Raw genomic sequence first — 14,934 nt, 5'->3', positions numbered from 1 at the left:
TGTTTATTTTGGTCGCATTGTCAATATTCTTCTGATACATTCAATGGATCTATGAAACTGAAGTAGAAACGGAAAGCTACATGTAAACCAATCAAAGGAATCAGAATAAAGTGTTAACATTTGCAGAAATTAACACTGGCAAATGAGTGGAATGCAAATTCAGTAGTTTAATAAGTAGTGTAGTCCTATTCAACTTTAACAGTCAAAATCCATCTAATCTAGCAGGCTATTTCCCACCATCCAGTCTCCTGACTCTGAAAGTACACAAGTAGGAAGACACAGTGCACACAATCTTTCAGAATTGTTCTTGCTATTTTCCTAAGGTCATTATACCTCTGATTCTGGAAACATCAAATAATAGCAATAAAGTCTATTTCCATGGCACATAAAGAAGGTATTTCATGGGAGAGAGCACTGCCAAGCCAAGGTGCTGCCACAGAGAAATTTAATCCATAAATGCAAGATGACCAATCAGCTGTGTAAAAGGGAAGGTAGTCTGATAGTATCTTGATCTCAAGTTGTTTAGGGCTCTGATGTCATAATCAGAACCTGGACCCTAATTAGTAGCAATGCAGATTCTTTAATAGCACTTGGCGACTTGCTTCCATTGAGTTGAGACATTGTCAAGCATATGAAGTAGTCCAGACCAAGAAACAGATGCTAGGTGTATCTAAAACTACTTTTATTAAGATCTTGTATATCCCAATGTGCTTCTCCTCTTCTTATATAGCTTCAGTTGAATTTGAATTCAGGGACTATCTGATCCCTTCCTTGTCAGGACTTCTGCAATGCTTATCTGTTTGTTGCCTTGGTAACAGATCTTCCCTGTCTCCATCAAAGTCATCCGCTTCATTCTCTACTGGAATAGAGCTGAGCATCAATTTACTGATGACACCAAACTGCTAAGAAGCAGGAAAAGCCACCCTTCCCCATGGAAATTGCTGGAACAACCAGTTTTCAGAAATTACCTGCAGTAAAGTATGCTTTTTTCCTTGCAATTTGTACAATACAAGTTTTATCTTCCATATTAAACTGAGAATTAACTCTGGACCCACAAAACTACAAACTTGTACAGATTTTATTTTACAGATAAAATTATATCAAAGAATTGAAAGAAATGTAATGTTGAAAGATTTCCCCTGCCAATTGTTCAAGGACTAAGAGTAGCAGAAGGGCACTGCATATACAATGTATAAAAAAATCTGAATGTATAAAATTGGCTAATAAAGACAAAAAGAAGCTTCAAAATATTGTTTTATATTATTTAATGCTGTTTTAGCAAATAAAAGATTTTTTCAAGTTTCCCACTTTCTAAAATGCTTCCATCTCCTTATGTGAAATTATGTGAATTATGTGAATTATGTGAATAATAATTATGTGAAATTATGTGAATAATAATTATGTGAAATTATGTGAATAATAATTATGTGAATAATAATTATGTGAAATTATGTGAATTATGTGAAATTATGTGAATAATAATTATGTGAAATTATGTGAAATTATGTGAATAATAATTATGTGAAATTATGTGAATAATAATTATGTGAAATTTCTTATCCTCTATAGTAGAAAGCAAGAAACTAAACATATAAGTAGATACTCACTGAAATAATGTAGAATGCAAATACTGTATTATTTATTTAATTTGTATACCGCCTTCTCCGAAGGACTCAGGGCGGTTCACAGCCAGGTAAAAATACATAATAAACTATAAATACAATTAAAATACTATTAAAAGACTTATTAAATTGGCCAAAATTAAAATTTAGAAATAAAACCCATTAAAAACCCATAAACTTAAAAAACTAACCCAGTCCAGCGCAGATAAATAAGTGAGTTTTAAGCTCACGGCGAAAGGTTCGGAGGTCCGGAAGTTGACGTAATCCTGGGGGGAGTTCGTTCCAGAGGCGGAGCCCCACAGAGAAGGCCCTTCCTGGGCGCCGCCAGACGACACTGTCGCTACCGACGGCACCCTGAGGAGTCCCTCTGTGAGAGCGCACGGGTCGGTGAGAGGTATTTGGTAGCAGCAGGCGGTCCCGTAAGTAACCCGGCCCTATGCCATGGAGCGCTTTAAAGACGTTCACCAACACCTTGAAGCGCACCCGGAAGGCCACAGGTAGCCAGTGCAGCCTGCGCAGGATAGGTGTCACTCGGGAGCCACGAGGGCTCCTCATCACCCGCGCAGCTGCATTCTGACTAACTGCAGCCTCCGGATGCCCCTCAAGGGGAGCCCCATGTAGAGAGCATTGCAGTAGTCCAGACGAGACGTCACAAGGGCGTGAGTGACTGTGCACAAGGCATCCCGGTCTAGAAAGGGGCGCAACTGGCGCACCAGGCGAACCTGGTGGAAGGCTCTCCTGGAGACGGCCGTCAAGTGGTCTTCAAAAGACAGCCGTTCATCCAGGAGAACGCCCAAATTGCGTACCCTCTCCATCGGGCCAATGACTCGCTCCCGACAGTCAGCCGCGGACTCAGCTGACTGTACCGGGATGCCGCATCCACAGCCACTCCGTCTTGGAGGGATTGAGCTTGAGCCTGTTTCTCCCCATCCAGACCCGTCGGCTTCCAAACACCGGGACAGCACTTCGATAGCTTCATTGGGGTGGCCCGTGTGAAAAGTACAGCTGGGTGTCATCAGCGTACAGCTGGTACCTCACACGAAGCCACTGATGATCTCACCCAGCGGCTTCATATAGATGTTGAACAGAAGGGGCGAAAGAATCGACCCCTGCGGCACCCCACAAGTGAGGCGCCGCGGGGTCAACCTCTGCCGTCAACACCGTCTGCGACGGTCGGAGAGATAGGAGGAGAACCACCGATAAACGGTGCCTCCACTCCCAATCCTCCAACCGGCGCAGCAGGATACCATGGTCGATGGTATCGAAAGCCGCTGAGAGGTCTAATAGGACCAGGGCAGAGGAACAACCCCTATCCTGGCCCTCCAGAGATCATCCACCAACGCGACCAAAGCCGTCTCAGTGCTGTAACCGGCCGAAGCCGGACTGGAACGGGTCCAGATAGACAGTTTCCTCCAGGTGCAAGGGAAACTGATATGCCACCATACTCTCTACAACCTTCGCCGCGAAGCGAAGGCTGGAGACCGGACGATAATTACCTAAAACAGCCGGGTCCAGGGAAGGCTTCTTGAGGAGGGGCCTCACCACCGCCTCTTTCAAGGCGGCCGGAAAGACTCCTTCCAACAAAGAAGCACTCGTAATCCCCTGGAGCCAGCCTCGTGTCACCTCCTGAGTGGCCAGCACCAGCCAGGAGGGGCACGGGTCCAGTAAACACGTGGTGGCATTCAATCTACCCAGCAACCTGTCCATGTCATTTATACATTATACATTATACATTTATTTCTTCTAGAACTAGCAATTCTACAGGGATGAAGGTATTATTTGTTAATGTTATTTTTTTGAAAATAATTTCACTCAATCGTTTTATCTTAGGTATCATTTGTAGCATATCATTTAGGAGATTAAAAAAAATTACAAGGATACATCCTGAAACAAAAGCATAAAATGAAATGCAAGATGTTTTTGTTGTCCTCGTCAAAAAAATTATTTTAATTGCTCTGAAGTTCATTGGATTTATCCAAGTGTTTGATCTTCCTGCAAGATGTATTGTGTAATCTTTTGGTTCATGATTATTATGATTTAAGTCAAATGGAACACTGGATTAATGCAAATAATTGTTTACAATACATCCTCTGTCTCATTATTTCTTTGAATTTTACTCTTTATCCTAATTGCATATTTTATAGTAGAAAAGTGTAACAGTATAAGCTCCTTTACACAAAATTACATGACTGATCTACCTAGTAATTCAATAGGACTTACAATTACTATTCTCCAGGGTTTCATATATTGGACCTAGGACCTCTGGCATACAAACAATGTCACACTGAAATCAAGGCCTTGTCCATTAAAAAGTATTCCCCATTAACTGCATAATGTGTTTATAATGGGCAACAGTCAATAATGGAGACAACCCAATTCTTCTGTAATGAATATATAAAAACAAACCCAAGCTTTTATTACATTTCAGTTCTGCTATAAACTGGAAGGTAAATAGAAATTTGCAAATGAGTTGATTCTAAAAGTTATATAGCCAAAAGGAAAAGAATCAAAAATGGTTTCTTTTCTGTAGGGAAGGTAAATTAAAAAGAAAAAAAAACATGCAGTCTTTGTATCTTTGTGCAAAATAGAATAATCTATAAAATACCGTTCCTTGTTCTATTTCTTTAGCTCATTGAGTTTGGTAATTGCATTGAAGCAAGTAGATCTTCATAAATCAGAATGTCACACACATTCTAATCATTTCAAGTTCTAATTCAGAATGCATTTCACTATAAGAATGTTTATTTAAGATTACTAAAAAGTTCGAAATACCTTATGTCAGTGGTTTTCAACCTTTTCTTCACCATGACCCCCTTTAAATACTTTGGTGAATTTCAACAACTAAAACAATGGACCATGGCCACAGACCCCCAACACTTAGCTCAGGATTTAAATCATAATATTTTTTCAAGTCTTCACGGACCGCCGGTGACATCGTGGCCCATCAGCATGGGACCCCCCAGGGTTCTGCAGAATACAGGTTGAGAACCACTGCTTTATGTCTTTTCTAAAAAAGACATGCCACATGTCATTGTAAAGCAAAAAGATACAACAGTGGACATGACATTGTGATCCAAGCCTCACACCTTTTGTATGTGTATGAAATATTGACAGAGGTTGGAGCTTGGATGCTGCGTCCATCTGCTGTCCTGTTTTGACTTTCCCCAGTAGATATTAAACACTAACCCCTTAAAGGGGTCAACAAAAACCCAAAAGCTCCACAATTGGGAAGATATGCCTCACAAGTTTTGAAGAGATCATTGAAAAATGTAAGGCTGCATAACTGTCATTTTCAATGTTGATAGAAATAGAAATTGAAAATTCTATTGGTATATGTTATTAAGCCTTAGATCTATTCAATCCTAGGTCCTTCTAGTTTTGCTTATTAGTTGTTGAAATTCACAATTAAGCCATATAAGCTTGGTACCGACATACCCTGTTTCCCCCAAAATAAGACCTTCCCTGATGATAAGCCCAATCGGGCTTTTGAGTGCATGGCAATAAGGCCAAGCGCTTATTTCAGAGTTCAAGAAAACATAAGACAGGGTCTTATTTCCGGGGAAACACGGTAGATAGCTTGTCTCCCATTCATTTCTTTGGAAGGAAAAGTATAAATAAAAACATAAGCACCAAACTGCTAAGAAGCAGGAAAAAGCCACCCTTCCCCATGGAAATTGCTGGAACAACCAGTTTTCAGAAATTATGCTGTTTTTCCATAGTTTTCTGTGACGTTGTTAACAACTGCAAGGTTTAATTCTTGCTTTTCATTTAAATAATATCTTTTTTTTCTGGAAATAATCCTAAAAAACTGTTAACATTCATTCCTGGTTTAACATTGAATGTACATCTCCATTTTCTGAATTGTTCATATCTTTAATGAAAAAAAACATAATAGCTATAAAATAAAATGAATATATTAATTTTGGTCATGATAACCCAGATTAACCCAGATTAGGAGGACAGATATCCTGTAATTTGAAGAGGGTCGACTGTATTGTTGTTCTGGTTGATTCAGGGCTTGATATGTTTAGCATAGAAGATATAATCAAATAAAAGGTTAACTTTCAAAGTAATGGGAGATCAGGAAAAGAACAACAGCTATAACATCCAATTTTGGGAGGAAGGAAAGAAGGATGGAAGGAAGGAGGGAGGGAGGAAGGAAGGAAGAATGGAAGGAAGGAAAGAAAGAAAAATTAACTTACTTTTGGATGGCACTGGCAAATTTGAACGGACTACTATCAAGGAATCTGCTTGTACCCGAAGCAAATATTTTTTTGCAGTTTCATAATCCAAAGATTTTTGAATGAAGATAACTCCTGTTCTATTGTTAATGGCAAACACTCCTGGAGAAATGCAGAAAAAGAAGGTTTTATAAACATTTAAGGAATGGATAAAATGGCTTCTTTAACATTGTGCTATGTATCTGAAACGGAATAAATTTACTTTTTTCCATTTGGGGTGTTTTACTTGCTCCCTCTTCCTCCTCTTTCTTAAAAATATACTTTACTGAAACAAAATGCAAGGAGACGTTAACTTACCTTCTTCATTTCCTGAAACAATGGAATAGATAACTGTTTGATTCAAGGCAGCAGCGGTTACCACAACCACTTGGGTTCCTTTGGGGGCACCTTCACGCACAGGTGGGGGCCTACAGAATTAGTTGAAATAGATAATTGTTTATTTTGGTCGCATTGTCAATATTCTTCTGATACATTCAATGGATCTATGAAACTGAAGTAGAAACGGAAAGCTACATGTAAACCAATCAAAGGAATCAGAATAAAGTGTTAACATTTGCAGAAATTAACACTGGCAAATGAGTGGAATGCAAATTCAGTAGTTTAATAAGTAGTGTAGTCCTATTCAACTTTAACAGTCAAAATCCATCTAATCTAGCAGGCTATTTCCCACCATCCAGTCTCCTGACTCTGAAAGTACACAAGTAGGAAGACACAGTGCACACAATCTTTCAGAATTGTTCTTGCTATTTTCCTAAGGTCATTATACCTCTGATTCTGGAAACATCAAATAATAGCAATAAAGTCTATTTCCATGGCACATAAAGAAGGTATTTCATGGGAGAGAGCACTGCCAAGCCAAGGTGCTGCCACAGAGAAATTTAATCCATAAATGCAAGATGACCAATCAGCTGTGTAAAAGGGAAGGTAGTCTGATAGTATCTTGATCTCAAGTTGTTTAGGGCTCTGATGTCATAATCAGAACCTGGACCCTAATTAGTAGCAATGCAGATTCTTTAATAGCACTTGGCGACTTGCTTCCATTGAGTTGAGACATTGTCAAGCATATGAAGTAGTCCAGACCAAGAAACAGATGCTAGGTGTATCTAAAACTACTTTTATTAAGATCTTGTATATCCCAATGTGCTTCTCCTCTTCTTATATAGCTTCAGTTGAATTTGAATTCAGGGACTATCTGATCCCTTCCTTGTCAGGACTTCTGCAATGCTTATCTGTTTGTTGCCTTGGTAACAGATCTTCCCTGTCTCCATCAAAGTCATCCGCTTTATTCTCTACTGGAATAGAGCTGAGCATCAATTTACTGATGACACCAAAACTGCTCATGATCAACTCCAGGAGGTTCAGGTAGTTGCTGAATAACCATTGCTTTGAGGCAACTCATAGCATAGCCACTGTCAGGCTGCCTCTGATTATATCTAGGAAAGAATACACCTTGACTTCATTTGAAAATAAAGAAAAGTACTTTTACTAGGTACATCTTGATTGCAGCAGTATAAAGTTGGATCTGAGACAAAATATGGCTAACATTTCACATCCCCCCATTTGTCCCTCCTCCCTCAGGAGGTCAGGCTGGTCTGGTCCAATGCCAGCTCCTTCTCGGGCCCCGTGGTAATCTTCTTCCGCTGGTCTCTAGCTGTTAATCATCTCAGGAATGCAGTGTCTGTTGAAAAAGCCTGCGCTCTTAACATTCAGCCGTTAATCACCCCTCCCCCACTGTTATGTCAGACGACACTCTTAAAGGGCCCTCTTCCCTTACCCTGTTTGGGGCAATGATACATCTTATATCCTTAACTATTTTACATTACAGAAAGAACCATTTTACATTCTAACTACTGAATATAAATTGTACAAAAAATATGTGAGGATTGAAGTGGAGGCTGACAGCCACCCTTGTGCAGGAGAACAATTGCTATTTTCTCTGTCTATCCCTGCAAGTAGAAGTCAAACCTGCAGCTCACAGTTTAGAAGTATATTGTGCTTGACCATATAGCAAAAGCAGCTAAAAGACTGGGAAGGATGAATAGAGCCACACCAGTGGTGGGATTCAAATTTTTTTACTACTGGTTCTGTGGGTGTGGCTTGGTGGGCGTGGCAGGGGAAGGATACTGTAAAATCTCCATTCCCACCCCACTCCAGGGGAAGGATACTGTAAAATCTCCATTTCCTCCCAATCAGCAGAGAATAGATGGGGGAAAGGCCAGTCGGAGGTGATATTTACCGGTTCTCCGAACTAAATTTCCTCTACCAGTCCGCTACTGGTCAGAACCTGCTGAATACCACCTCTGAGCCACACTTCCTTTTTTCCCCCCCAGCAGAATTCTCCAACCATCTTCATCTGAGTCTACATGTACCAACATGGCCAGGGAAATTAACACAATATAGGATTCTGTCCCCAAACTAAGTCCAAATTAGCTAGTAAGATTGTTAGGAAATGACAATAGTTGCAAATATTTTATTTTCTCAAAAATCTTGCCTTGGAAAGTTTTTTTTGTGTGTGTGTGCCTCTAAATAGTTGATCTTCAAAGGATCTATAGAAGGTTTCAAAAGGTCTGAACTACTGTTTCTTTTAAGCCCAACAGCACATTTATGCAAAAAGATGCTCACCAGACCACTTAACTCAAATAAGCTGAGATGGTCAGGAACAAAACTGCTGCTGACTCAAAAAAGGAATCTCATTAAATTGTACACGATGAAGCTCCAAACGTCTCAGTGTCATCTGTGTCAAAAGTCAACATGAAGATGAACTCCCCCTCTGGCAAGTTCCTTTCATATTTCTGAAATGGATACTTGAGGCTTCAACATCATCATCCTAAGTTCTTAATCATCCTGAACAGCTGTGCTAGCTAGCTATTAAGACTCAATCTCAGAGGTATATTACGTTAGAAACCCTCTCATTCTTGCAGGGGGTAGGGGTTACGCTATGAGATAAAACTTTACCTGGTAATTGTGTGATCCTGCTGGGGGAAAGGTAAATTGATCACCACCTCAATATGGTGTTCCTATGTGAATATTTGATGACAGCTTCTGTAAACCAAATACTGCATGGAGATACGACACTGGGCTTCTGAATGAAGCTAGCATTTTCAATATAAATGATGACTTGTGTCCCATGACACAATAATTGAATTCTCCAACCATCTGAGTCTACATCTACCAGCATGGTCAGGGAAATTAACACAATATAGCCAATTAAAGCCTATTGAATTTAGTTGATTTCCCCCCTTTATTTTTGATGTGGGTTATATGCTTAATTATAGGGATGCAGTGGCTAAGACACTGAGCTTGTTGATCAAAAAGTCGGCAGTTCAGCGGTTTGAATCCCTAGTGTCGCATAACGGAGTGAGCTCCCGTTACTTGTCCCAGCTTCTGCCAACCTAGCAGTTCGAAAGCACGTAAAAAATGCAAGTAGAAAAATAGGGACCACCTTTGGTGGGAAGGTAACAGTGTTCCGTGCGCCTTTGGCGTTTAGTCATGCTGGCCACATGACCACGGAGACATCTTTGGACAGTGCTGGCTCTTCAGCTTTGAAATGGAGATGAGCACCGCCCCCTAGAGTCGGAAATGACTAGTATGTATGTGTGAGGGGAACCTTTATCTTTATATGCTTAATAATACCAACCGGATTCAAGTTGGGATGGTAGATGGATTTCTTAATTGTAAGCAAGTTATATTGGAAAATTTTAAAAAAAACCTTTTTTTTCTCCTCCTGAATTGTGATTTTCAAAACCTGGATGGTTGACTGTTTCCAGGTCTGTACTTCTAAATGAAGTGTTTGAAAAATGTAAAAATCTTTTAAACCATTCTTTTGATCTGTGTTGGCTTTTGGCACATTTTAAAGTATAGTAATGTCCCTATAACTCTGATTCTAACATTTCTAAATTCTATGCATTGAGAATCCAGCAGCTTCCATTGATTAGGAGAGGGTTTTTTTTTTTCATTTATCATACGACAGTGCCCAGAGAAACATCCAAATGTATATTATTTGTAACTCAAGTGAAATTGGATTTTACTGATTTTATTAGCATATGTGAGACTAGGTTGAAGCTACCACACCTTAAGATGAAGCAGGCACACAAGCAGCGTGGATAAAAACTAGGAATTTTGTCTGTAAGATCCCTCAAGAATGATTCCCCATCATCAGGACTGGCACTGATGATGTTACCTAGTTTGGATAATGAAATGTCTGCAAAAAAACAAGCAAGCTCAGAGAGGACCAAAGACCTCCCTCTCCGAGTCACATAAACAGCTATCAGATTTGAAAATCATAACGTAACATAACAACAGAGTTGGAAGGGACCTTGGAGGCCTTCTAGTCCAACCCCCTGCCCAGGCAGAAAACCCTACACCATCTCAGTCAGATGGTTATCCAACATTTTCTTAAAAATTTCCAGTGTTGGAGCATTCACAAATCAATAAGGCAAGTCTTGTGAATCAAAAAAGCAAGGACTTTGGGAGATAAAATGGTCCTGAAACTTGCCCACTCTTTCAGTTGGCTTTGGATCCAGACCTGGTGGCCTCTGTCCTTCTAGCTCAGGGGTGTCAAACTCAATTTCACTGAGGACTGCATTGGGGCTGTGGTTGACCTTGGGAAGCTGTGCAGGCATGGCTGACTGGGTGTGGCCAACTGGGTGGGAATGGTCAGTTTGATGTCACTCCCCAAACTGCTGGCATGTTTCCTCTTTGCATTGGGTAGATCGGGCTGAAGTGACATGGGCCGGCCCCTTACATTTTCCAGAAAGGCCCTGTGGGCCTGATGCGGCCCGTGGGCCTTGAGTTTGACACCCCTGCTCTAGCTAATGCCTGCAGCCTAGTTGAGAAGACATAGGCAAGTGTATATACGTGGACAGGTTGTTGGGGAGGTTACATGCCACCACATGTTTACTGGACCCGTGCCCCTCCTGGCTGGTGCTGGCCACACAGGAGGTGACACGAGGCTGGCTCCGGGGGATTATCAATGCTTCTCTGTTGAAAGGGGTTTTCCCTGCCGCCTTGAAAGAGGCGGTGGTGAGGCCCCTCCTCAAGAAGCCTTCCCTGGACCCAGCTGTTTTGGGAAATTACCGTCCGGTCTCCAACCTTCGCTTTGTCGCGAAGGTTGTTGAGAGTGTGGTGGCGCGCCAACTACCCCAATACCTGGATGAAGCTGTCTATCTAGACCCGTTCCAGTCTGGCTTCCGACCCGGATATAGCACAGAGACGGCTTTGGTCACGTTGGTGGATGATCTCTGGAGGACCAGGGCCAGGGGTTGTTCCTCTGCCCTGGTCCTATTAGATTTCTCAGCGGCCTTTGATACCATCGACCATGGTATTTTGCTGCACCGGTTGGAGGGTTCAGGAGTGGGAGGCACTGTTTATCAGTGGTTCTCCTCCTATCTCTCTGACCGGTCGCAGACGGTGTTGACAGGGGGGCTGAGATCGACCGCGAGGCGCCTCACTTGTGGGGTGCCGCAGTGGTCGATTCTCTTGCCTCTCCTGTTCAACATCTATATGAAGCCGCTGGGTGAGATCATCAGTGGTTTTGGGGTGAGATACCAACTGTACGCTGACGATACGCAGCTGTACTTTTCCACCCCAGGCCACCCCAACAAAGCTATCAAAGTGCTGTCCCGGTGCCTGGAAGCCGTATGGGTCTGGATGGGAAGAAACAGGCTCAAGCTCAATCCCTCCAAGACGGAGTGGCTGTGGATGCCGGCACCCCGGTACAGGCAGCTGCAGTTGCAGCTGACTGTTGGGGGCGAACATTGGCCCCAGCGGAAAGGGTGCGCAACTTGGGCGTCCTCCTGGATGAACGGCTGTCGTTTGAAGATCACCTGACGGCCGTCTCCAGGAGAGCTTTTCATCAGGTTCACCTGATTCGCCAGTTGCGCCCCTTCCTTGACCGGGATGCCCTATGCACGGTCACTCACGCTCTTGTCACCTCACGTCTGGATTATTGCAATGCTCTCTACATGGGGCTCCCCTTGAAGAGCACCCGGAGGCTGCAGTTAGTTCAGAATGCGGCTGCGCGGGTGATAGAGGGAGCCACACGTGGCTCCCATGTAACACCACTCCTGCGCAGACTGCACTGGCTACCTGTGGTCTTCCGGGTGCACTTCAAGGTGTTGGTTACTACCTTTAAAGCACTCCATGGCTTAGGGCCAGGGTACTTACGGGACCGCCTTCTACTACCGAATACCTCCCACCAACCCGTACGCTCACACAGAGAGGGGCTTCTCAGGGTGTCGTCCGCCAAGCAATGTCGGCTGGCGGCCCCCAGCGGAAGGTCCTTCTCTGTGGGGGCTCCTACCCTCTGGAACGAACTTCCCCCTGGATTACGTCAACTGCCTGACCTTCGGACCTTCTGCCGCGAGCTGAAGACCTATTTGTTTATTCGCGTGGGACTGGCTCCGTGATTTTTAAATTTTATAATTTTATAAATTTTAGAGAGTTTAAATTTTAATGGTATATTGTTTTTAAATTTTAGCCAATATATAATAAGTTTTTTAATCTTTGTTTTATTTGTATATTGTTCTATTTTTATTATGGCTGTGAACCGCCCTGAGTCCTTCGGGAGAAGGGCAGTATAAAAATCTAATAAATAAATAAATAAATAAATATATGTGAATGTGAGAAAGAACAAATATACATTGTAACTATTAAAATTTTGCTGTTACTTTAAATTCACAGGGTCTCTGTTTACAGGTAGTCCTTAACTTACAGAAGTTCATCTAGCGACTGTTCAAAGTTACAACAGCACAGGAAAACATGATGTATGACTGTTTTTCACTGTTTTAGGACTGTTGCAGCATTTCCATGGTCATGTAATTTCAGTCACTTGGCAATTAGCTCATTTTTATGACAGTTGCAGTGTCCCGGGGTCAAAGGATCAGCTTTTGTGACCTTCTGACAAGCAAAGTCAATGGGGAAGCCAGCTTCACTTAACAGCCATGTGACTAAGTTAACAACTGCAGCAATTCGCTTAATAACTGTGGCAAGAAAGGTTGTAAAATGGGGCAAAATTAACAGCTGTCTCACTTAGCAACTGAAATTTTGGGCTCAGTTGTGGTCGTAACCCGAGGGCTATCTGAATTCCAAAGAACTGGCTATGCCTCGATGTTCAGTTGAAAGTGATTTGAGTGCGGCTGTCGACCAGGGCTATGAGTGTGTTGAGGAAGTGACCACAAGCTGAAGCTGGGAGTGCATACAATGCCAACTAATACAATCAGGTTCAAAGTTCAGTTAAATCTTATTGTTGAAGTCTTGAAATTTTGGATAAAATTTCTATAACTACATTGGTAAAAATAATCCAACTGCTGATTTGCAAATGTGTTTGCACTGCAGATTATAGCTCAAGCAGCTTTTCTTTCTTTGAATCTTCAATTTATTTAGGACAAACGTGTCAAACATGCAGCCCAGAGGCCGAATCTGGCCTGCAATAGGCTCAGAATTGTCTCGCGATGCCGTTTCGGAGATGGTGAGGGACTGACCCATGCTGCCCCTGGCCACACCCACCCAGTCGGCCACGATGACCAGGCCACGCCCATCTGGGTCCCCAAAGGCAAACAAAATCCTGATATGGCCCCCAATGGGATTGAGTTTGACACCTCTGATTTAGGAGAACAGATAGAAGCTGCAACAGATGTTTATTGCTAGCTCTGTCCTATAGATTTAGTGATTTTTTTGGTTCCAGCCTTTAATATCCGAGGATTGAGGCACAACAACTGCATAGAAGCAGGATACAGATGTGTACTTTGCTACATGTAGGGTCACATACAAACCAAAGCCTTACATTGAATGAGTGAGAATGAGATTCAGCATGGTTTAACCATCTTGTCCTATGCTTAAAAAAATGACTTTGTCATTGACTCAGAAATGGTTTTTCTCAGATTTGATAGCTTTGTTTGTGATGCAAAAGTTTGGTGTAAGCAAACCAAATTCGATACTATTAAACAATAAACAAACTAGCATTTGAACACAGGACTAGAGTCTTGAAATCGGTATGTTCTTGTTTAATATTTCAAGCAATTTAAGTAGGTATATTTAATTAGGAAGCCGTCTGTTGCATTCCAAATTGATTTAGAAACCCTTTTAAAACATTAACAACTTTTGGATTCTACAAAGGGCTTCTTACATAAAGCAGAATTAGAATGAAGGTCCTTTTTGGGGAACAAAAGTACTTGCTTTTATTTATGTCGATTTATTTATTTTTAACAGGATTGCATAAGCTTTGCTTTTGTAAATGTGTTCCAATCATTGATTCTGAAATAAAGCATCAATACCATCTCCTTTCCTTGCAATATTTTTCTTTTGAGAACCAAGTTAATTATATTGTACTGTAAAACAAGTACAGGGTGGGTGTCAAACTGAATAATACAAGTCTAAGAAAAAATGTTGAAAAATATTAAAATGCTGTAGGCTTCACCTTTTTGTACCCTCAGTGCAACAATTCTCAGTGAAACAACACTATAACTAATATGAACAATAAGTAAAGAAAGACTATGGAAATCAGCTCTCCCACACAAGCCTGTTACACAAAAGAGGAAGGAGTCAGATAGACATAAAACAATATATAACATATACATTGCTACTCTTATGTCTATGAAACAGCAGTGCCTGCAATTCACTGAATATGATTTTAGCATTTTCCGTTAAATAAAGATAAAAGAAAATCAGTTGTCCTAAGATTGAGTGCCCCCAACTGTGAGTGAAACCTATCAGTCATGAAGAAAACCCAACTTCTAGCACAACTGCAGAGCAACCTTTTAGCCCCCAGCTTGTGAAAACATACTGTTAAAACTCAATTGTCTGTATGACAGCAAACACCAGCTATGGATATACATACATTTCATTTATCAGTGTAACACCTGGAAATTGAAGCAACCTTGAAAATAATCTGGGTTATCCTTTCCTGTAATGGTGGCAGTTCCATGTTATAAAAGATACTCCATAATTAAAGGAAAGTTTCGATGTTCACCAAAGGAGAAATGTATTTTATTTCAAAGTTTTATATATTTCAAGACAAACTATTTCATTTTTGCACACTTTTGTCTCTGCATACCTACTGCAATAAACAGTAT

At 41.4% G+C, this 14,934-nt stretch overlaps 1 protein-coding gene across 1 annotated transcript in view; it reads right to left on the bottom strand.

The window, feature by feature from the left end:
* Nucleotides 1–14,934, bottom strand: part of PCDH15 (protocadherin related 15) — a 474,186-nt gene that overhangs the window by 99,657 nt on the left and 359,595 nt on the right. The window contains exons 24-25 of the mRNA XM_058188831.1: nt 6,161–6,270; nt 5,825–5,965 (exon numbers count right to left, since the gene is read on the bottom strand). Of these exons, the coding sequence (XP_058044814.1) occupies nt 5,825–5,965; nt 6,161–6,270 (251 nt within the window). The remainder of the gene's footprint in view (nt 1–5,824; nt 5,966–6,160; nt 6,271–14,934) is intronic.

This window comes from Ahaetulla prasina, chromosome 6 (assembly GCF_028640845.1).
Source record: "Ahaetulla prasina isolate Xishuangbanna chromosome 6, ASM2864084v1, whole genome shotgun sequence".
NCBI classification, from domain to species: domain Eukaryota; kingdom Metazoa; phylum Chordata; class Lepidosauria; order Squamata; family Colubridae; genus Ahaetulla; species Ahaetulla prasina.
This window is presented reverse-complemented; position numbering and strand designations above follow the sequence as displayed.